Raw genomic sequence first — 23077 nt, forward strand, 5'->3', positions numbered from 1 at the left:
GGTGTGTGTGTGTGTGTGTGTGTGTGTGTGTGTGTCCCTGGGCTGCCCCCTCACCAGCTCCTTTTCCCCCAGACCAGAGACATAGGCCCAATGTGAATCCAGGATGACACCCATCCCCTGTGCCTTAGGAGGCTTGCTAACCCCACAGCTGCTGCCTCAGTGGCTGCTGATAACCCAGGCTGCTCTCAGAGAGAAGGAGAGAGTGGCTGCTGCCTTTCCCGTGTGGCATCCCCCTCCCATTGAGTTCAGAACAGCTGTAAACAGCTGGGGGTGGGGGTCTGAGACTGAAGCTCCTGCACCCAGATGCACAGCGTCCCCCCTTTAGTTCCCCTCCCCCCTGGTCCTGATGGTGGGGAGTTAACATCAAATGAGAAGAGAAAGCAGGAGTCAGGTTAAAGGGAAGAGGTGACATCTTGCAGCCAGGGGATAGCAGGAGACTGAGCCTGAGGCTCCCAGTGATGGGTTGCATGAGGCTTTGGGGAGCAGAGTGGGGGTTTCCACAGTGATTGCTCAGGAGACACCCTGAAACCTGGAGCTGGAAGCTGGGCTTCTGAGAACAAGAACCTCTGACCAGGTTCCCCCTGCCTGGGCCGCCGGGGTGGGAGGGTCTGAACCTTCTCCTGGAGGGGTTCTTGGGCGGGTCCAGGGCACCATCAGCCTGTCTCATCCCCACCTGGACACGGGGGAGCTGGCGGGCCTGGGAATCTGCATTTTGCCCATTTTTGGCTTCCTGGGGCTGCTGTAACCAAGTACCACAAACCAGGTGACTTAAAACAACAGACATTTATTGTCTCAATCCTGGAGGCCAGAAGTCTAATATCAGGTTGTGGGCAAGGCTGGCTCCTCTGGAGGGCCTGAGGGAGAATCCCTCCCAGGCTGTTCTCCCGGGTTCAGTGGCTGCCAGCAACCCTTGTGCTTAGCTTGTGGCCTCAGTCTCTGACTCCATGGTCACACAGCCTTCTTCCCTGTGTTTCTGTGTCTTCTTAGAAGGACACTAGTGGCCCAGTGCATGGATTTGTGCACATTAAAGGGAAATTAATTAGAAGAAATATTTTAATATCGCTATTTGCCCTTTCTGTATAATAGAAGTGTCAACCAAATTCACAATTGACAATAACAGATCGAAACACACGTGTGCAATTGGCGCCAGCGAGAGCTTTATATCTATCGTGCATATGCAAGTCAACTTAGCCTTTTCCTGTATAATAAAAGGGTAATATGCAAATTGACCCTAACAGCAGAATGACAAAGAACAACTGGTTGCTATGACTTGCACTGACCACCAGGGGCCAGACACTCAACGCAGGAGCTGCCCCCTGGTGGTCAGTGCGCTTCCACAGGGGGAGTGCCGCTCAGCCAGAAGCCGGCTCATGGCTGGCCAGCACAGCGGTGATGATGGGAACCAGCAGGCCTAAGCCATTAGTTGGACATCCCCCGAGGGCTCCAGGGCTGACAGAGGGATGTCTGACTGCCAGCTTAGGCCTGATATCCCCGGGGAGCAGGCATAAGCCAGCAGGTGGACATCCCCTGAGAGGTCCTGGACGGCCAGAGGGCATAGGCCAGGCTGAAGGACCCCCCACCCCCCCACCCCCGAGTGCAGCAACCCAGCAGTAAATATCAACATGAAGCAGATTATTATTGTAGATCACGCAGGGAAAACGAAGGGTAAAATATTTAACTGCAACCGTGTTTGACTATATTCTGCACAGTGAGAAAACCTGAACTCATTTTCAAGGCCCACCATTTCTTCTTTTCAGTTTCTAAGCTTTCTAAATCTCCATTTTCTGGCTAATGAAAGGAAATAGGATTCCACCAAGTCTCCTCTCTACCTACTCCAGGACTTCTGTGAGGATCAAATGAGATGAGGCATGGGAAAACGCTTCACAGACATTTGGTTTCAGTGTAAAATGATTCCACCTGGCTATCAAGCAAGTCATGCTCCTGGGCTGAAGAAACTGCAGGAGGCTAGCTGCTAGGGAGAGAAGCCGGGTGTTGCTATGTGACCTCATTACCTGGCACCCACGGTAATGTTTCCGGGCTGGGCTGGGCTGTGGGCTGCATTTTGTGCCATGGGGTCTCGGCAGCAGCGGCTGCTATTTGGTGGGGTGTCGCTCCGGGTGGTGGCAGGGCCTGTGTCCCACTTGGGGGAAGCCGAGTGTTGCTTTGTGGGCACCAGGTCCGTGGTGCTGTTTCTCTGTGTGCCTCAGGGCAGCTCCTGCATTGAGCATCTGCCCCCTGGTGGTCAGTGTGCGTCGGACGGTCGGACACTTTTTTATATATAGATTAGTCATGACAGGTTTAGGGCTGATCCTACACCAATGTGACCTCATCTTAACTAATTACCCCTGCACAGACCCTATTTTCAAACAAGCTCATTAGAGGTTCCTGAGGGACATGAATTTGGCGGGAGGCCCATTCAACCCAGTCCAACCCCTCTTTGTTGCTCTGCCTCCTGAGGGGCTGTCAGATGAGCGATGAGGACCTGGTGCCTGTCCCCGGGTTGCCCCTCTCCTTGGAGACCGTGGTGGAACTTGGCAACCAGCGGAGCAACCCTTCCCGCACCTTGTCCCTGAATTCGGTCGACACGTAATAGTAGATGAAGGGGTCCACGCAGCTGTTGAGGGTGCTGAGTGCCAGGCTGGGCACGTAGGCAGCGTACAGGTTCCCCCAGGTCTCTGAGCCTGGGTCCGAGTAGTGCAGCAGCAGCAGCACATTGCTGGGCGCAAAGAAGGCCAGGGCCGAGGCCAGCACCAGCGCAATCAGCCTTAGCGCGTGGCTGTAGCGCTGGCCTCCAGCGGCCAGTGCACACAGGGTAGCCCCGTAGCAGAGCAGCATGGCCAGCAGGGGCAGGAGGCAGCCAAACACGGCCAGGCAGACGAAGGTGGGTCGCCAGTAGGAGTCCTGGGTACCTATGGGATGTGCGTCGTGGCACAGCACATGATCCGATTGTGACACCTGGTAGGTCTGCCGCTGCAGCCCCAGGGGCAGCACCAGAGTGGCCGCCACCAGCCAGGCCAAGGCGCAAAGCCCAGTGGCCAGGCGCTGGCCTCGCAGGGCGCGGGCCCGCAGTGGATGTACCACGGCCAGGTAGCGGTCCAGGCTGATGGCAGCCAGCAGTAGCACAGAACAGTACATATGGCCATAGAGTGCGGCTATGTCCAGGCGGCAGGCAGCCTCGCCAAAGGGCCAGCGCTGGCCCCGAAGATGGTAGACAATGCGGGGTGGCAAGGTCAGGGCCAGCAGCAGGTCGGCAGCTGCCAGGTTCATGAGCAGCACCGTGGATGGCAGCCGAGGCACTCGCGTGGCCAGCACCCACAGTGCCAGGCCATTGGCAGGCAGCCCCACCACCAGGACCAGCCCATAGAGAGCGGGCACCATCCTTGTGGGCACCCAGCTCAGCAGCAGCGCCCGTGAACTTTCCGAAAGCTCCAGAGTGTAGCTGCGGTTGGCACAGGGCCTGCCCGGGAAGGTGCGAGTTATGCAAATTGTTGCCCCCTGGGGTTTGGTCCAAGGTTCCAACTGGCCATCTGGGGGAGGGAACGGGGATGGAGGCGTCATCTCCTGCCTTTCAACCAGCCCTCCTGCTGGATGGTCCCCCCACAGGGGCTACAACCCAGGCCCCAGCTCACAGGAGCCCCCCCAGATTGGTGGGACAGAGTTGGACATGGAAACCCTTTCCCCGTGGGCTCAGGGCTGAGCTGGAGGGACCCCCAGTCCTGTGTCCTTCTGCCCATCTATCATGCTCCCCCAGTCCCAAGGCAGCACCTGGAGTCACTCACCATCTCCTTCCCCTGTGCTCCAGCCTTCATCATAGACACTGGGGGTTGGGGTTCCACTCTCCAGGCTGAATCCCAGGGCCAGGGGCCCTAGCAGCAGGAGCGCCCACATGCTATCGGGGCCGGGCGCCGGCTGCTCTGGGCTTCAGCCAACTGGCCTTGGGCTTCCTATCTGCTGGACCCCCACCTCCTGCTTCCTGAGTGGAGGCGGGGGAGCGGACAGGGCCAGTGAGATAAACCAGCCCCTGCCCCCAGCCAGCCTGTGGGAGGCCCACGGATGACCTAAGTGGCCTGGTGGCTGGGGCCACTTTGTCTGGCAGCGGTGCCTCACGGGGTACAAGTGCTGGGCCAGTGAGATGGGGAGGAAGTCTCAGGCTGCAGCAGCCCCACCACCCCCTGTCCAGACCAGGAAGCCTGTGTGGGCTAAGTGGCCACTTCCTGCTGGCCAGTCACAGTTGCCGTTCTCATAGCCGCCCAGTCCTCCAGGTCACGTCCTCCATCAGGAGCTGTTGGCCCTTCCTGAAACCTCGTCTCTCTCTGGTGGGCAAGACTAGAGTCCTGCCTTTCAGGTCATAGGTCAGAGCAGGTGAACCCCCTGTCCCCCCACATGTGCCCAAGCCCCCGGTCCTCTATAAGGCCTGCCCTGCCTTCTCGCCTCCTCACCCATTACCCAGCGCATGCGCAAAGTGAGGCGCCTGAGAGGGGAAGGCGCCTTGTGAGTTGGGTCTGCTGGGGAGAGCGGAGGAGGCGTGAGCCCTGTTGTCGGGTTGCCCCGAGTGTCGAGGGGAGCCTGGCGCAGCCACCTCTGGGCGGTGTCTGTCCTGAGTTCTCGAAGCGTCTTTTGCTCCTGCCCTGGCCCCACCCCAGCCTGACTGGGAGGGATGGTCACACACATCCACATCTGAGGCCAAGGGAGCCATCTCCCAGGGGCCCTCCTTCCTCTGGCCCCCATGTTCCTGTATTCTGATGGGGGCCACTGTGCAGATGAAGAAACTGAGGCTCAGAGGGAGGGCATTCCTCTCTCCGGCACGCAAACCCCCATCCCCACTCCCCTCCAGGGCCTGGAGAAGCCTCCAACAGTCCCGCCAGGAACTCGGGGGCCTCGGTTCTGTGTGGTCAGGTCTGGGCCATGGGCCTGTGTCTGGGAGCAGGAGGACCCCAAGGGGCAGTGGGGGTGGTAGAGGGGGTCAATGTGGTGTCTTGGCACAGCCACCCTAATCTCGTCACTCTCAGGGACACGGAGACCAGCAGGAAGTGACTGAGCAGTTTGGACATGGCCAGAGGCCGGGATGCTGAGGCCCTGCCCCCAGCCCCGGGTGAGGGGGACTGGGGCCTCGAGCACTCCCGCTGGGCCAGGAGCTCTCCCATTCGGAGTGGTTTCCACCAGTAACAGATTCAGCCCATGCCTACGTCTCTGGATGATGCAGAACGGATGATGCCTTCAGCACAGGAAAGCCAGGATGGGGACCCCTGCCACCCTCCAGGGAACGTGTGCAGCGGATGCTGGGGACGGGACACCGGGCCAGGGCAGACTGGGAGCCCCCAGGAGGGTGGTCTGACTCAGGGGTTGCGTGTCTTGGAATTTATGGCAGACACATGTGTGCAGGAAGGTATCTGTACAGGGGCTATTACCAGCAAGGCAGGGCAGGGGTGGGTGTGGGGGGGGAGGGGCTGCCCATTGACGGCCCCTCCCCCCCACATGGAGACAACCGTGTGCCAGCAGAACGAAGGGACCCGACAGGGAGGTGTCGGCTACTGTCCTGTCCCAACTGGGTGACAAGTGGTGCAGAGATGTCTGCCCTCCGCCTGCAATCAGGAAGCTGGGGGTGGGGGTCCAGCAGAAGGAAGCCCAAGGCCAGTTGGCTGAAGCCCAGAGCAGCCGGCGCCCGGCCCGATCACATGTGGGCGCTCCTGCTGCTGTGGCCCCTGGTCCTGGGACTCAGCCTTGAGGGTGGCACCCTGACCCCGTGTCCTGACGGCTGGAGGACGGGGGGAGGAGATGGTGAGTGATTGGGGCAGCTGCCTTTGGGGAGAGGGACTTGGGCCCCGACTCCTTCGTGTTTTTCTTTGTACTATTGGAATTTTCTGTATATGTGTCACTTTCCATAAAAACTTATGTTTTTAAAAAAGCAGAAAGGTAGCTTCAAAAAGCAAGGGAATTCTGACACATGCTACATGGATACACGCTGAGGACACTATAAGCCAGACACAAAAGGACATACTGTATGATTCCACTTACACGGTTCCTAGTCAGATGCAGAGACAGCAAGTAGAATGGTGGGAGCCACGAATCCAAGCTAGTAGAGCCTCCTTCTCCAAGTTGCCTGCTACCCCTGACATTCTGGAGGGGGAGGTGGGGACCATGAGGGGCCCCACATGGGTGGGGGGGCCCCTGGGAGGCAGAAACAGCCACTCAGGGAGGTGGGCAACTTCTGGGAGAGGACTGGCCAGGTGGGCAGGGCAGTGCCAACTGAGCTCAGGAACCTGGTGGTAGGCACTGGGCATGGCTGAGGGGAGGCAGGTACATGGCACAGCCAGTTCCTCTGCGGCAGTGCAAGAGGTGGCAGCTGAAAGGCCCCTGAGCAGAGGTATGGGCTCCCCCGATCCTTGGAGGGTGGCAGGGGGTCCTAGAGATGTTCAGAGGACAGTGATGGGAAAGAAGCAAGAGGTGGAAGGGTGTGGCCCCAGAGGTAGAGTATGGAGGGTGATTTTGTGGGGCTGGGGAAGCAAAGTCCTCCCCCCCGCCCCCCCCTGCCATGTCCCATCCACCTCCCATGAGCCTCAGGACTTGGCATCAGACACACAAGGCAGAGAAAACTCCGAGCAGACACCGGGTGTTGTAATTGGTTTTTGCATGCACAACATTAGAAGGAAACACTTCACATTTCTACTGAACATAACAACTGAACTGGAATGTTCTAGAAAATGCTCTGGTATGAGGACGGAGAACCACCCGCGGGAAACGTAACTGGGAGGTCTGGGGACCGCTGTGCACAGGTGCAGACCCTCTCTGTGGGTCTCGCTGCCTGAATTCACTGGGTGGGAAAAGCCGCCCTGGGATTCACTAACAGGAAATAACGGATGGAAGCTCACAGCTTCAGGTCAATATTTAATTGTTCACTTTAATGTGCAAATAAATAGAAAAGGAAACTACATTCAAAACAGCTGCAAAAGAAGTTCAAGCCCCAGGAGAGAAATTCTTCAAAAATGAGAGAGCTCCTTAGAAGCATGCAGGGTAGGGGATCAGGGGTTTGGCAAACACCCCAGGCCCCCGCTGAGGCACAGAGGGGCTGCCTCACGGGGCTGGTGCAGGAGTTCTGGTAAGTTCCCTTCTTACAAAACAAGGGTTCAAAGTGCCTGGGTTACACTTGAGGAAACAGGGCAGGGAGACCCCAGGAGGGAGAAGTAAGCCTTGGCCCACCGTCAGAGGCGTCACAAACCTTGAGTTCCACAGGCAACTTCTAGACACACGCCTCCACTCGCGGGAACCGTGGGCTTGGCACAGCTCAGCAGGAGGGCGAGGGCTGCGGTGGCAGAGGCTGCACGGGGACCGCTTTGGGCCCACCTGTCAGGGATCCCGCTCGGTGTGATGTTGCCAGGGCCCGCCCGGGCTTCTCGTGTGCAGTGAGTTTGAAGGAGCTGGTCCGCAGCCCGAACTGCCTGGCATTCTTGGCCCAGAAAGCCGTGGACGCCTCCACGGAACAGTCGCCCCAGCCCCTCACACACACACCAGGTGGCAGCTGCAGGACAGCGGTGTCGGGTGGGAATGCAGACGCTCTCACTCCCTAGAAGCCTTGGGACGTGGCTGTTGGAAAAGTTGCCACCACTGAGAGCGTAAAGGAATAAATAAGTGTGTGCACCTGTCATTCTAGTGTCCATCTTGGTACACGATCCGCCCTGGAGCCCTCCCACATGGGCCACTCACTGGGTGGGTGTGGGGCCGAGCCCTGTCCCCCACAGACCCAGAGTCCGGCTGCTGGATCAATGCAGGGTTTGGCGGTCCTTTTTCCAGAGTGGGGTCTTCTGGGCCATTCTGATGCTCCTGCCCACACCACACCTCACAGTTTGGCTAAAAGGGCTCTTCCTGCTTATAAAATAACGAGGATCTGAGCACTGGTGCTTGGCCAAGCTGATGCCCACACTGTCAGATCTGGGCATTGCCCAACTCCTTTTATGCTGGGAGCCCCTTCCAAACGTGTGCCCTCACATGGCTTGCACTGACTTTCCCAGATGCCCTGTGCACAAAACGACCAGCGCAGCCCCGCCCAGAGATTTGGCACAGGTGGTGTAAGTGCTTGGCAGGTGTGTGAACACAATTGCTTGCTCCTCAGGGAGTGGGTGGATCCTCCCCTTTCTGCTGGGGACTGAGCCCCAAGTTCAAGTGCAGGGGGTTCAGGCTTGGCACAGGACTGGCCCAAAAGAGGCTGGGGAGCTGAGAGTGATGGCAGTGTGGGGCCGCAAGCTGACACAACCCCTTCTGTGGAGGGGCAGCCTGTAGCAGCAAGGCTGGGGGACGCTCTCCTTCCCTCGGGTGGTTCAGGAAAATGGTCTCGACGGACACCCAGGCCTGAGGAAGCAACCACACCAAACTGTGTTGTGATGGCTGCTCAGGTGCATCAGGGGGAGGCAGGGCGGCGGCTGTACTGCACGCGGTAGCGGGTCACAGGCAGGCCATGCACATGGGCCGTCTCGCAGAGTGTCTTGCAGGGCACCATGTCCTCATCCTCTTCGCCCATCAGCCAGTCCTGCACCAGGCCAGCTGCCTCCACGGTCACGTTGTCCTCCAGCCAGCGGCCGTGCCATTCCTCAAAGTGCTGGTGGTGCCGCAGCAGGACCAGGGGCTGGACCTGCAGGGGGTGGGTGGGGTGGAGTCAAGAGACCGGGCGCCCCTAGCTGGGCACTGATACATGGCTGTGGGCCTGACCCCGGGTCCCAGGGCAGAGTGGGAGGCGTACCTGTTTGGCTCGGCAAAGGGTCCCCCGGCGGTACATGTAGTCCTCGGAGTTGACGATGAACATCATCTTGTGGGAGCTGAGCTTGAAGCGGCAGTCCACGTTGCAGGCGCTCTCCACCCCCACCAGCCGCTTCCAGGAGCTCTTGGCCTCACCACGCAGGGCCCGCACCTGCTCGCACTGCCACCTGCGGAATTTCTTGAGGTTCCTGAGGGTCACAGGAGGTTTGCAGATCAGGAAATCCTTGGCTGGGTTTCCCAAGGGTAAGGGAGATGCAAACAGAAGCAAAAACCCGCTACCCAACCCTCCAATCCAGAGAAACCAACTCTAGTCACACGGGTGCTAGTAACCCTGGGAGGGGCTGCCTGGCCAGCCCTGTTGGCTCCTCTCGCTTGCTTCTTATGTACCTCCAACAGGGAGCCCCTCACCCAGGACCCCCTTCCCTACCTCCACCCTCCCAGACCTGGTCCCATCTCCCTCCTATCAGTGGGCCTGGGACCCCACCCCCAGGCTGGCCCCCACCTGGCAATGGGTCCTCACTCAAATCTAAACACCAACCAACAGTCCCTATTGATCTTGGCCTGAGGGGATATCGGGCTCTGCCTGGCCCAGGTCCAGGGTCTAATGGTGCTGGCACTCCCGTCTCTGGCCCGATGGCTGCCATTTCCGGGAGCTTCTCCCTCCAGGGCCTCACCCCCTCCTCCCAGCCCCTCTGCTGCTCCCTTAGGCAGGGCAGCCCCCTCATCCCGGGGTGACTGCACGACTGCTCTGCTCACCCCAGACCTCAGGAGGGCACAGCCACACCTTGTTCACATCAGGTGCCCAATTAGTGTTTCCAGACGAAGGAAACTGTCTTTAGCCTCAATTAAAGACACAGGGTTTCCTTGGGGCTCCTCTCACCTCTGCAGGAACACGGGCTTCAGGAGGAAGCCCTCGGTGGGGGAGCTGGACGCACCCTCGGTCCCCACGTACTGCTCCATGTACCGAGCCAGGTGCTGGGGAACAGGAGGAGACATGGCCGTGACTTCCTGCGTAAGGGCTCCTCAGCCAGGACCCTGAGCTCAGGGCTCCTGGGGATGTGTTAGGGATGGTGGCTGTTGAAGACCCTGATGTGTGACTGAAACCAGACTGCAGCTGGGCGGGACGTGCACACCAGCTACAATGAGACACTTGATGGCATTCTGTGCTGAAGTGGAGAAGTCCCTGCTGTGTAACAGCCTATTCAAGTTCACACAGGGAACGGGGACCCCCTCGCGGAGGAATGCAAGGTCCACAATGGACATCGGGCACGAGCAGCAGTAGAAAGAGGGAAAGACCAGGTCACGGGTGGGAGTGAACAGGAGGTGGGGCTGGGAGGGGCCACCAGGTGCAGTAGGGTATGGTGGTGTCCAGTGACCATCTGCTCACCACCCTGTTAAAGCCAGAGGCTCCTCCAGACATGAGCTTAAAACCGCATTTGCTGGCAACTTCCGGAAAGTGCAAGGTATGCAGGCCTCCACCCTCACTGGTCATGGAGCTTCCTGTGTGGGGGAGTCCTGAGGTAGGCAGGGAGGATGCTGGGAGGGGAGCCCCTGCAGCTGTGGTGAGTGCCCCAGCTCTGGGAAGGAGGCTTGGGCTTACCGGCCCGGTGTGAGGGCGCCGAGTGTCACTGCACCTCCCCATTTCTCCAGACAAAGCTCCTGAGCGGACATGATGGTCCAGAGCTCCTGGTCCACAGATCTTGGCTGTTTGACTCAAGGTCAAAAAGGCAGCGACACCTTTTTGAAATATGATTCCTTTCGACGTCCTTATTTGGTTACGTACTGCTTGACTCCAGAAAAGGTCTGACACAGCTACGTGTCAGGGGACCAATCGCTGTGGTTCGTCTGAGAACAAGCAATTCCTGGAATGTGGAACCTTTGGCGATAAAACCAGGAATGTCCCAGGTAAACTGGGACAAGCTGTTCACTATTATGGGTTGAATTGTGTCCCCAAAAGAGACATGTCTGAGCCCTAGCCCCTGGCACCTGTTCCTGTGACCTCATTTGGAAACAGAGTAATCACGGTGAGGTCACACTGGAGTAAGGTGGGCCCTAAACCCAATGCCTGGCGTCCTTGTAAGAGCAGAAAACCAACACGGGAAATGTCTCGTCTAGTGGAATGTGTGACTCAGAGCGTGGCCAGGCGGATGTTCTCCTGGTGACTAAGGCTCGGGACCCGGAGCCCTGAGCTTTATACACAGAGTGCAGGGTCACACGGCTCAGGTGACCATGCCGGCCGCAGGCTCAATTGAGATGGCTCAGTGTCGACAGCAGGTGGGAGGAATCAGGACCCAGGGTCCTGCCCTGGAACACACCCTGGACTCCTGAGGGGTTGTCTGCAACTCGGGCCCTCCCTCGGCTGCCATGGAGGGCATGTGGCCTGTGCTTGTGCACGTGGCCCTTGGGGTGGGACCTGCACGATGCTGACTATGGCTTCCCCTGGCCCATAGTGTGCACAGGGCCGTCGTCCTCACCTGGACCTCCACGGGGTCCTCCGACTGGGCTTCCTCGGTGTCCAGGAGCTCAATGGTCATAATCACCTGCCCTTTGCGCTGAAGGAACATCACCTGGGGAAGGTGGGGGACAATGCTGAAGCCACAGAACAGTCCAAGCTGACACAGGATGAGGTCAAAAGCTCATCAATTAACCACCTTTGCTAGCCTCTGGGCCTAGACCAGGGGTGGGTAAACTTTTTGACTCGAGGGCCACAATGGGTTCCTAAACTGGACCGGAGGGCCAGAACAAAAGCATGGATGGAGTGTTTGTGTGAACTAATATAAATTCAAAGTAAACATCATTACATAAAAGGGTACGGTCTTTTTTTTTTTTTTTTAGTTTTATTCATTTCAAACGGGCCGGATCCGGTCCGCGGGCCGTAGTCTGCCCACGGCTGGCCTAGACCCTTCCTCCAGGGATCATGTGCTGGGTACCACCTCACGGGCCCTGTGGTGCCCCGAGGCCAGGACGGACATCCAGAGGCCCAGTCAAGGAAGCACATGTAATCGGACCGGCTGAAAAAGCCATGTGCAGTCCAATCCCGCCCCAGGCCAGAACACAATGGCAGCCCCTCCTGTTTGGGGCATTCCCCTTGCTCCCCTAGCCTCATGTGGGACTGAGCATGGCTGGTCTCTCACCTTGAAGCAGTTCTCATCAGCCATGCACCGCTCAGCCTTCCACTGGTAGCTAGTCTCCCTAGCGGCGCGGACGCAGCGGGAGGACAGGTTCCCACCAGCGGCACCCCGCTTCTTCTCGTTCAGGTAGAGCTCCACCACCTTCAGGCAGATGTCGTCACTCACGAGGTGGTGCAGCTGGTGGGGAGGAAAGCTGGTGGGTGCCTGGAGCGTGTGCCCCTCAGAAGGGGCGAGCAGTTTCTGAGCACACTGCCTGCTGGAGTCCCCACCTCACCCAAAGACAACATGGTGAAGTCCATGAAATGGGGATGAAGGCCAGGATCAGATGGGCCATGCAGAGTGAGTACCTCGGCACAGGGTGCAGAGCAGACCAGAGCAGAAAAACTAGCCCAGATCAGACTAGAACAGACAAGAGCAGACCAGTCCAGAGCCAAGCAGACCAGTTCAAACTAGACCAGACCAGCAAACCCTGCTTGGGTTTGAGAAATAGATGAATAAATGCAAAAGAAAATGTTCCAAAATGGGGATCGTAATTATCTGAAAGTGGTGGGATGGAGGAAGGTTATTTTCCCTAAATTTTCAGCAATAAACACAATGAATGCCTTTAATTCCTACAAACAACTAAAAACGTAAGGTTTAAGAAGAAATGAATACGGAGATGGCGGAGGCACAGGGTCGGATGGAGCTGGCGTGAGTCAGCCCTGCCACCAATGGCTGCAGCAGGGCCTTGGGTTCGGCCCCGAGTATCAGGGATCTCACATGGTGCCTGGCACACAGCAAGTTCCCCAAATAGTGGCTGCTGTTACTGAAAACAAGAAATGCTAGTAATAATGGAAAAAGGGCAAAGGGTGTGGATATGGTCCCTTTTAAGGTAAGTTACAGGTGTCAGCATGGGAGAGCCCTGTGAGCATATCTGGCTCAGGGCACGTCCAGTGGGGTTTGATGAAGCCACAGCTCGGGGGGTGAAGTGCTTGCCCAGGGTGTCCCCCAAGCCACTGTCTCCTGGAGCTGTGTGCAAGGGCCCATGCGTGCTTCCCCATCCAAATGGCCACAGAGGGAGGAAAAGGTGGCACCTTAGGAGCCACCAGGGAAATGCAATGTAAAACACGAGATCCCGCTGCCCCTCAGCCCAGGAGGCGAGAGACCGCCAATCCCAGCTCTGGGCCGGACAGAGTACCCACTGGAAAACCAAAAGCTTCCACGGCAGCCGGCAGGCTTGCCTCCACCCCACCCAGGGGAGTGGAGGAAACTCGCAGATGTCCACCAGGAGACAAGCAGTGTGGCTCCAAGGGCCCAGAGGGGAGTTTGTTCCCTGGAGCAGGCCAGGATGAAGGAGCCGCAACTGCAAGAAGGAATGCTGCAGAATCACACTGCCTGATGCCTGACGGGTGGTCTACTTCCATTTAAACACAGCTCAGGACAGGAACTCTACCTCAGCTTCAGCCATCAGGGCAGCGGGTGCCCATGGTGAGGAGCAGCCGGGAGGGCTGTGGGTGAGGGCATCCACATGTGAAGACCCACTGGGCCACCCACTTAGGATGTGGGCACTTTCCTGTGTGTTCTACTTCAATGAGAAGTTTTTCTAACCTAGAAGGAAATGACGTTTCTAGAATGTTTCCAATGACTGTATCTGGGTGGGAGAGGAATAACATTATTTTACTGGCTTCTCTTCCACTTTAAGTGAACAGCCTCAGTTGGTAATCAGGAAACAAAAGTCAAGCTGAAGAACACCACCAGGAGGACACACGTCCCAGGGCCACACCGACCTGTCTGGGCTTTGTTGTTTCTATTTTATGACTCATTTCCTCTCCTTGACATTTGGCTATTGCCAGTGTTTTGCTACTATAAGTGATACTGAGTGCTGAGGAACGTCACTGGTATCCGCCCCACCCCCCTAGAAGGGGACCAAAATTCTTTATACAATGCCAAGCCACCCTCACAAAAGGTTTGTTAGCAGGGACTCACACTCTTGCTCACAGCAGTATTATCCACAATTGCCAAAAGGTGGCAGCAACGCAGGTGCCCATCCATGGATGAATGAATGAACACGATGTGGTCCATTCTACAATGGAATATTACTCAGCCGTAAAGAGGAATGAAGCACTGACGTGAGACAATGTGGATGAATCTTGAAAACATCATGCCAAGTAAGAGAAGTCAGACCACATACTGTATGGTTCCATGTATATGAAACGTCCAGAACGGGTAAACACACAGACAGAAAGCAGGTTGGTGGTAATCAGGAGGAGCTGGCGAAGGGGAATGGAGAATGACTGCTCATGGGGACAGGGTCTCTTTTTGGGGTGAGAGAAATGTCCTGGAACTAGACAGAGGTGAAGATTATATAACACTATGAATGTACTAAATGCTATTGAATTATTCACTTTAAAATGGTTAACGTGCCCTGATGGTGTGGCTCAGCGACTGAGCGTCGACCATGAACTGAGAGGTCACTGGCTCAATTTCCAATCAGAGCACATGCCCAGGTTTTGGGCTTGACCACCAGTGGGGGAAGTGCAGGGGGCAATCGATCAATGATTCTCACTGATGTTTCTATCTCTCTATCCCCGTCCCTTCCTCTCTAAAATTAATAAAAAAATCCTATATAATAAAAGCCTAATATGCTAAGTGTCTGGTCGTCCATTCAACCAATCAAAGCATAATATGCTAATGATATGCTAAGGCCACTTAACCGCCCGCTATGATGTGCACTGACCACCAGGGGGCAGACAGTTGACGGGCAGATCAGTCTCTATGACCGGTAGGTTAGCTTGCTGCTGAGTGAGATGGGAAGGACACACCCTGGAGCTCTCCCACTGTCCCTCCCCAGCTGGCCAACCTTCCACCTCCCTCCCCGGCCCCTATCGTGCACCGGTGGGGTCCCTCGGCCTGGCCTGCACCCTCTTGCAATCTGGAACCACTCGGGGGATGTCAGAGAGCTGGTTTCTCCCGATCCTGCAGGCCAGGCCGAGGGGCCCCACTGGTGCATGAATTCGTGCACCAGGCCTCTAGTAAGTAAAATAAATTAAATGGTTATTAACATTATGTTATGTGAATTCTACCTTGGTTAAAAAAAAGGAAAGATGCTGGCATGGGACCAACCACACAGCATGAGTGATAGAAGGGCAGGTTTTCAAAGCTGGGGACTGGCAAGGAATCTTGAGGAGGTGCTGTCGCCCCATGTGTCAGGCCTCCTGTCACCCTGCTCGCTGCCCATCCTGCACCCGCTCACCTGGCGCGCGATGCTCTGCACCAGCTTGTCCATGGTGAAGCCGACGTAGGCGTGGATGGTGAACATCTCGCGCAGCGTGTCCTCGTACTGCGTGGGGTCGATGCTGCCGTCCAGCAGGCTGCGCACCATGTCCAGGAAGGCCGGGTAGTACTCCTCCAGCTCCACCTCACCTAAGGGTGGGCGGGGACAGGTCACACAGGGCTGTAACCACAAGACCCCACAGGGCGAATCCAGAATCTCCATAGAATCAAGCAGCCCACGGTCCGCCTCCCACCATGGGGTTCTTAATGGTGGCCCAACTCCAGGATGGGAGCTTGACTGGCAGTAGTTGCACGAGCCCAGCTAGGGAGGCAGGCAAGAAGCGCTGTGGCTGTGGCCTGGCGATGCCGGTTTCCTGCTCCTACCACGGCACCACAGCCAGAAGCAGTGCTACTGCTTGGGGAGGCTAGGAAGGGTGTTCGAGACTCTACTATTTTTGTGGCTTCTCATTTGAGACAGTGTAATTATTTCAAAATGAAAAGCCAGAAAAAAACACAAGGGGACATGTCCGATCATAAGCTGTGAACTGAAACCCTTGGTGCCACTGCCCGTCTCCCAGCGCCTGCATGTCATCCGTGGGCTCTGACAAGGGTCGGGGACTTACTGGGCTGCTTCAGCCGCAGCTCCATGGCGGGGTCACTGCCCTTCTCCCGACGGCCCTCGCAGAGCAGCTTCTCCCTCTCCTTCTCCGTCCGATACTCCAGGAGCTGCTTCTGAGCCTGGCGGTAGATCTTCAGGAGCCGGGAGCACAGGGTCTGGTGGAGACGCAGGAAGAAGTACCAGTTGTTGTTGGCGAAGAAGAGGCTGTAGACGTCATCCATGGGCTTGTGTGGTGGTGGTGGTAAAGGCGGTGGCGGTGGCGGTGGTGGTGGTGGCTGTTGCTCAGGGGTGGTGCCCTCGCCGGCGGGCCCCTTCTCCACCGGGGGGCTGCTCTGTGGCCCAGGCGCCGGCTTCTTCCGGTCACCAGGTTCCATACTCTGCCCCTGGGGGCTCCCCCGGCCCTCGTCAGCAGAGTCCTCAGATGCCCCTAGGTCCAGGTGCTGGGAGAAGAAGAGGCTGGGCACAAACTGGTGCACCAGCTGGTGGATGGTGCCCTGGTCCTCCTTCTGGATGGCTGGCTGCCGCTTCACGTAGTAGCTGATGAGTGCGGCTGCATCCTCCAGGATCTGCTTGTCCTCATACACGAAGATAAGGTGTGGTTCGCTGGAGGGGGCGCTGCGGCCCTCTGAGTGCTGCTCCTGGTGCTGGGAACAGGGTGAACGTCAGGCAGGAAGCAACCCACTGGGAGAACCCAAGATTTGCACCCTCAGCTTTAACAGTGTCACACTGCTCAGCGCCAGGACCAGAACAGGGCCAACCTCCCTCCCACCACCATTGCCTGCAGCAGTGCCTAGGGGCCAGGGGATCTGAGGGGAGCAGTGTGCTGGTCACCAAATTCCAGCTGACCCGAGGTGCCCAATCCAAGCTCTCCATGGGGGTGAGGAAGGCTCAGGGTAGACCCTGGGCCTCTCTGCCCACCATCATTCATTCATGGATGCTCGGCTAGACCATGAAGACCTGGGACTACTTACATGTCAGCCTCTTCTCCCTCAGCCTTTCACACCTGGCCCATACCCTGCCTCTGCCCCCCTCCCACCCACCACCAGTCCCTCCACAGTTCTCCTATCACCCTGCTGCGCAGGCCTCCTACCTGCTCACTCCAACCACTCTGCTCACCGAGTTGAGAGCAATATGGCGACAGGAGCACAGCCAACTCTACCACCCCCACCAGGCCCTCCCACACTGGTCAGCAGAGGACTCCAGCCCCTGGCATGCAGGCCTGCAGAGCACACATGTTCCTCCTCTGAGGCTTCCGGCGTGCAGGACCTTTGCATGAGCCTGTTGACTCTTTCTCCCTGGAGAACCACGTCCCTGGGTTCACCCCTCTCCTGTCTTTAGCTAATCATCTTTTTTCCAGAAAACCTAGACAATGACTACGTCCTCCAGACCGCCTGAGCACGTGGGGGACGGGGGACGTCCAGGCTCTTGGAAAACTGAGTGTGGATGCCATCCCTGTAGGTGGGACCTCCTGAGGGCAGGGCAGAGGGAGGGAGGAGGCAAAGGCTGTTCCTCAAACAGAACTAGTGACTGGCAGGAAATGGAGACGGGGCCTCCCACTCTGTGCCCTGGTCCTCATCAGCTAAACACCCCTTCCCCCTCTGCCCCCAAGGGAAGAGCCAGAAACTCAGTGGTCAGTGGTGGGTCTGTTGAGCTACATCATCACCCCCAAGTTGACAATGTACCGCAGACCCCATTGGTGGGGAGAGGTCACAGGCTTCGAGGTCCTTCCTCAAGTGAGGTCAGACAAGCTGAAGAGTAGGGCCTGGGGCTAGGGGCTGGGCCCTGCAGGGGGGAGGGAGGTTGAAGGGCAGGGTCTTAGGGCCGCAGCCCTGGGTGGCCTCCAGTTATGTGGAGACACCCCCAGTGGCCTGGCTTTTCTGTCCGTAATTTCCATACTAGGAGAGGAGGTACGACGCTTGCTGCTTATGTGAAGAATAAAAGGGAATAAGTGAGCCTGCCAGGCAAGTGCTCAGCCATCGATGCTGCTCTGTCCCTGTCTCCTGGGCACAGCCTGAGAGCAGCACCCGCAACCTCCCTGACTGCGCCCCAGGGCCTCCACCTCCCTGCCAGGCCGCTTCTTACACGTATTTTTCAAAGGTCCACATTCTCAGAGCCTGAGAGCCCCGCCCGGCCTCAGTTATGTGATTCTGGGCCCATGAGCCTAGACGGTCCAAGACTGGCAAGAGGACACAGGGCAGCTGCTGGAGGTGAAGCCCGAGGCTCAGAGCGCTGGTCTCCTGTGACGTCTTGTGCCTCAGCTTCCTCACTGAGGAAACTAAAACCTGGATAACAGTGCTGCATAGGAAGGTGTGTGAGCAAGGGCTCTATGGGATGTTCCTTCTGGGGGTTCAAATGCTATCTGGTACCCACTGGCTGTGGAGACAGGAAAGCTGCTAGCATCAGGCATGTGAAGGAAGGTCCACCAAGGCCCACAGGGGGAGGAAGGAGGGAAGAGCCCCAGTCCTCCCTGACCAGCCCCGGTCTGTGCTACAGGAACCTCCATCCTCACCCCTACACGGCCGTGAGGGCAATGCCACCAAGCCCGCCTACCCGCTGGGAAACAGGCAGAGACCCGGCGCAGAGGAGGGCCTCACCTCATCATAGACACTCTCAATCTCGTTGAGCAAGCTCTTGGAGCGAAGGGCCTTGGTGTCGTTCTGCTTGAAGTTCACGGCCTGGTGGTCCAGGGACTTGAGGTATGCCTTCTCGTACTGCTCCCGCCAAATCTTGTTGAAGCCCTGCTGGGCCTCCCGCCACTCCTCCTCCTTGGCCTTCAGCCTGTGGGGGCCAGAGGGGCTCAGCACAAGGACAGCATGGGAACAGCCTGTGACACCCGCCTGAGCCATCCCTGCACTAGGGCCAGCCTGTCTTCCATCCACAGACTAGCCATGCACTAGGGGACATACCATGTGACTCCATTTGTGCCACAGTGGGACAGCCAGCGCCAGGCCTGTCTGTATTGAGTAAAGGAGGGGAGGAGGGAGCCATGGCCCTGGAGGACCAATGTGGACAGTTTTATGGTTTCTCAAACGTCGCTGCCACGGAACCAACCTCCTCCCTGTCCTGGCTTCTGCCACTGACCATATTCCATGTAGCTGTTGGCTCAACTGTCAACCCCATGAGGGGATTGTGTGGGTCTTGCTCAGCTCTGCAACCCCAGGGCCAAGCACAGCACCCAACTGAGGGCAGCACTTAATACCTGTTCACTACCACGGAAAAGTTCCTAAGACACAATACTAAGTACAAGGCAAGCTGTGATACAGGCCCCACTCTTCATGTTTCGACCTAATAATGTGCGTGGTGGCCAAAGGACTAGGACAAGTGTTAACCATGCTTTCCTCTCGGGAGGGGAACAGGAAGACAAAGGAAGACTGAGACACCCAGTAAGGCACCCTGAGGCCCCGGGGGCCCCCCCGCCCCCCTCCCCACCTTGTGATGACATCTGTGACCAACAACACTAATGAGCGAGTGCCCAGGGCCAGAGCGGAGGAAACCTTTTGAGAACGACCGGGACAGCGGTGACAGGGTTTTTCTTGAGGCTCTCGATGATCTCGGGAGCCTTGTCCCCGTAGATGCGATGGATGGCGCGACGCTGGATCACCTCCGACGTGCCCCCCAGACAGTCGTCCAGCCGGAACTTATCCTGGTCTTCTGGTGCCATCCGGGACAGTTTTTTCTGCACGCTTTCCAACACTCGAATGGTGGCCAGGTTGGTCTCCAGGACGACGTCTAACTATGGAGAGGAAGGCGGGAAGGGGTCAGTGGGGCCCTAGGGAAGAGCCTGGGCTGGCAGAAGGGATGCTAGGACAGAGCTAACAAACTCCACGTCTGAGGGGTGTGACGGGCATTAGAAGGTGGGGCCCTGAGCAAGTGAGGCTGATTACTGAGCTGGCATCCAGTCAGGGGAGGCACAAATGCAGGACCTGGTGCTGAGGGACTGAGAGCCATTGGCCATTCACTGCTGGCTGACCCCCTACACAGGCACAGAGAGCAAGCTTTGCTTGGCAAAAAAGGGGAACGGACCTGTGGTGTACTTAACCCCTGGATGACTCTCAGGGCATGTGCAGGGGGAGCCAATCCCCAAAGGGAACATACCATGTGACTCCATTTGTGCCACAGTGAGAGATGAACACAGGTCAGTGTTGCCAGGGGTCAGGGCTGGGCGGGCCTGGGAGGGAGGTGTTCAGATATAAGGGGCAGAAGGAGGGGTCCTAGTGGTACGGAGCCGCTTAGTGTCTTGGCTGTGGTGGTGAACACAGGAACCACCAAAGGTGGAAACACGCAGAGCTGAATACATGTGTATGCACAATTCAACACGTGCACATGCCACATATGCACACACAAATACAGTCCAACGGGGCAAATGTGCCAATGTCACTGACCTCGCTGTGATTTTGTGACAGGGACTTATGAGCTGTTACCACTGGGGAAGGGAACCTGATTGCTGTGTCTATTCTTATGCTGCATGTCAGCAAAATTTTCAAAAAATTAACTTAAGCTAACTAAATTTTTAAAATATGTTCTTACTGATTTTGAGAGAGAGAGGAAGGGAGGGATAGAGAGACAGAAACATCGATAAGAGAGTAACATCATCAATCAGCTGCCTCTTGTACACCCCCCACTAGGGATTGAGCCCAAAACCCGGTATGTGCCCCGACCAGGAATTGAACCCACAACCTCTCAGTTCCTGGGTCGACACTCAACCACTGAGCCACACTGGCCAGGCAAGCTAACTTAATTTTAATTAAAGAAATTAAATTCAAATACATTGCCTAGCCAGCCTGAAGGAAAGCAAAGCAAATAAGAGATCTGTGAGGACCTATCCTGTTGGAAAGTGCTGGCATCCCTGATACTCAAGAGGAGACGGGGGTGGGGTGCAGTGGGGAGGTTAAGAAGGGTCAGTGCAGACTGGTGCAGCCGCTATGGAAGACAGTATGGAGTTTCTTCAAAAAGTTAAAAATGGAACTCCCATTTGACCCAGTGATCCCACTTCTAGGAATATATCCCAAGAAATCAGAAACACCAATCAGAAAGGATATACACACCCCTATGTTCATAGCAGAACAATTCACCATAGCTAAGATCTGGAAACAGACTAAGTGCCCATCAACAGATGAATGGATTAGAAAACTGTGGTACATCTACACAATAGAATACTATGCTGCTGTAAAAAAAGAAGGAATTCTTACCATTTGCAACAGCATGGATGGAACTGGAGAGCATTATGCTAAGTGAAATAAGCCAGTCAAGGAAAAATACCACATGATCTCACTTATTTATGGATAATAAAGACCATTATAAACTGATGAACAAAAATAGATACAGAGGCAGAGCAGCATCGAATAGACTGTCAAACTACAGCGGGAAGGGCCGGGGAGGGTAGGGAGGGGCATAAGAGATCAACTGAAGGACTTGTATGCATGCATATAAGCATAACCAATGGACACAAGACACTGGGGGGTAGGGGAGGCCGGGGGAAGGTCAAGGAGAAAAAAAGAAAGGAGACATATGTAATACTCTTTGTAATACTTTAAGCAATAAAACAAAATTTAAAAAAAAAAAAAAGGGTCAGGATATATCCCAGGATGGAGAGGGAGATGAGCAGGGGAGAGTGAGGACAGTGCCATGGAGGATGAGGACAAGGCACACCCCATGTCACCACCATCCTGGCCAGGACTCAGGGCCACCCAGAGGACCCTGCAGCACCAGCATACACACCTCAAAGCGCTCGTCCTCACAGCGGTGCAGCTGCTCCTCGTAGGGTGTCTTCTTAGAGCTGACAAAGGTGGAGTCCTCTGACCAAGACGGGAATGAGACCCAGGTGTCATTCAGCACCTGCATCAAGAAGAGATGCTGTTATCCCAGGTAACAAGCCCTGGCTGCCAGAACTGTTTATGGTACTGTTCATTGTAGAAAATATAAGAAGTAATATCACCTTGATTTTACAGGAAATTCCCGTATCATACAAACAGTAAATGTGATCAAGTGAACAAATCATAGTATTTTAGGGGTTGGCAAACTTTCTCTGTAAAAAGCCAGATAATGCACACTCCCACCAGACTGGCTTCTCAAGTCATCCTATATAATAAAATGCTAACATGCAAATCGACCAAACAGCAGAACGACCGGTTGTTATGATGCGCACTGACCACCAGGGGCAGACACTCAATGCAAGAGCTGCCCCCTGGTGGTCAGTGTGCTCCCACAGGGGTAGTGCTGCTCAGCCAGAAGCCGGGCTCACAGCTGGCGAGTGCATTGGTGGTGGCAGGAGCCTCTCCCGCCTCCACGGCAGTCGGACATCCCCCAAGGGCTCCTGGACTGCGAGAGGGCGCAGACCGGGCTGAAGGACCCCCCCTCCCCCACCCTCCGCAGTGCATGAATTTTGTGCACTCGGCCTCTAGTAGAGTTAATAAAAGAGTAAGCAAGTGCCAAGCAGCCACTGATCCTGAACCAGAGTCGGGACAGGAAGATCAGAGAGAGATGGACATGTCATGCACATACATGCCAATGAGAACTATACCTCCAGTAAGTCCACCTTCTCAGGGCAATGCCCCCAGCACAATGCATTTATGAATCAGAGCTTCTAACCTAACCATGTGCTCACTCCATGAATCTGCCTACACCACAAGGTAGGCATCACGTGCCTGGGCTCCCATCTTGTTTTGGCCCAGATGCTTACTGGGACTGGAGACTGTCAGTGATTTCCCAGCTTCCTGAGACATGGAAATCTACCTCAATAATTGTAAAAATGAGCCCGGCCAGTGTGGTTCAGTAGTTGAGCATTGACCTATGAATTGGGAGGTCACAGTTCAATTCCTGGTCAGGGCACATGCCTGAGTTGTAGGTTCGATGCCCAGAGTGGGGCATGTGGGAGGCAGCCGATCGATGATTCTTGCTCATCACTGATATTTCTATCTCTCTCCCCTCTCCTTTCCTCTCTAAAATCAATAAAAATATATATTAAAGCCCTAGCTGGTTTGACTCAGTGGAGAGAGCCTTGGCCTGTGGACTGAAGGGTCCCAGGTTCGATTCTAGTCAAGGGCACGTGCTGGGGTTGCTGGCTCAATTCTCAGTAGGAGGCGTGCAGGAGGCAGCCAATCAGTGATTCTCTCTCATCATTTATGTTTCTATCTCTCTCTCCCTCTCCCTTCCTCTCTGAAATCAATAAAAATATTTATAAATATATTTTAAAAAGCCAGATAATAAATATTTCAAGTTTTGCGGGGACTACTCAATTCTGCCTTAGTCTTAATAAAGTAGTCACAGGCAATATGCAAATCAATGGGTGTAGCTTTGTGACAATAAAACTTTATTGACAAACACAACC

The 23077-nt window shown here is 56.0% G+C and overlaps 2 protein-coding genes across 3 annotated transcripts in view; both read right to left on the reverse strand.

The window, feature by feature from the left end:
- Positions 1-145: 145 nt before the first annotated feature.
- On the reverse strand, positions 146-3888 carry F2RL3 (F2R like thrombin or trypsin receptor 3; the record flags this gene model as incomplete). The annotated part of the gene is made up of 2 exons (XM_081092989.1): positions 146-3527; positions 3780-3888. The coding sequence occupies 2 exons, from the start codon at positions 3886-3888 to the stop codon at positions 2464-2466; spliced, it is 1173 nt and encodes a 390-aa protein (XP_080949115.1). The 3' UTR covers positions 146-2463.
- Positions 3889-6872: 2984 nt separating this feature from the next.
- The window catches only part of SIN3B (SIN3 transcription regulator family member B), a 38733-nt gene continuing 22528 nt past the window's right edge, over positions 6873-23077 (reverse strand). Inside the window, exons 10-19 of one of the 2 annotated variants that reach the window (XM_081091145.1) lie at positions 21469-21585; positions 19245-19483; positions 18345-18528; positions 15755-16394; positions 15112-15281; positions 11883-12056; positions 11223-11315; positions 9629-9723; positions 8732-8936; positions 6873-8623 (exon numbers count right to left, since the gene is read on the reverse strand). In XM_081091145.1, the coding sequence (XP_080947271.1) occupies positions 8393-8623; positions 8732-8936; positions 9629-9723; positions 11223-11315; positions 11883-12056; positions 15112-15281; positions 15755-16394; positions 18345-18528; positions 19245-19483; positions 21469-21585 (2148 nt within the window). In that variant the 3' untranslated portion in view covers positions 6873-8392. Of the gene's footprint in view, positions 8624-8731; positions 8937-9628; positions 9724-11222; positions 11316-11882; positions 12057-15111; positions 15282-15754; positions 16395-18344; positions 18529-19244; positions 19484-21122; positions 21204-21468; positions 21586-23077 lie in introns of those variants that run through there. The other variant, XM_081091146.1, reaches the window with a different exon arrangement.

Source organism: Myotis nattereri (genome assembly GCF_964212035.1).
Source record: "Myotis nattereri genome assembly, chromosome: 5".
Classification (NCBI taxonomy): domain Eukaryota; kingdom Metazoa; phylum Chordata; class Mammalia; order Chiroptera; family Vespertilionidae; genus Myotis; species Myotis nattereri.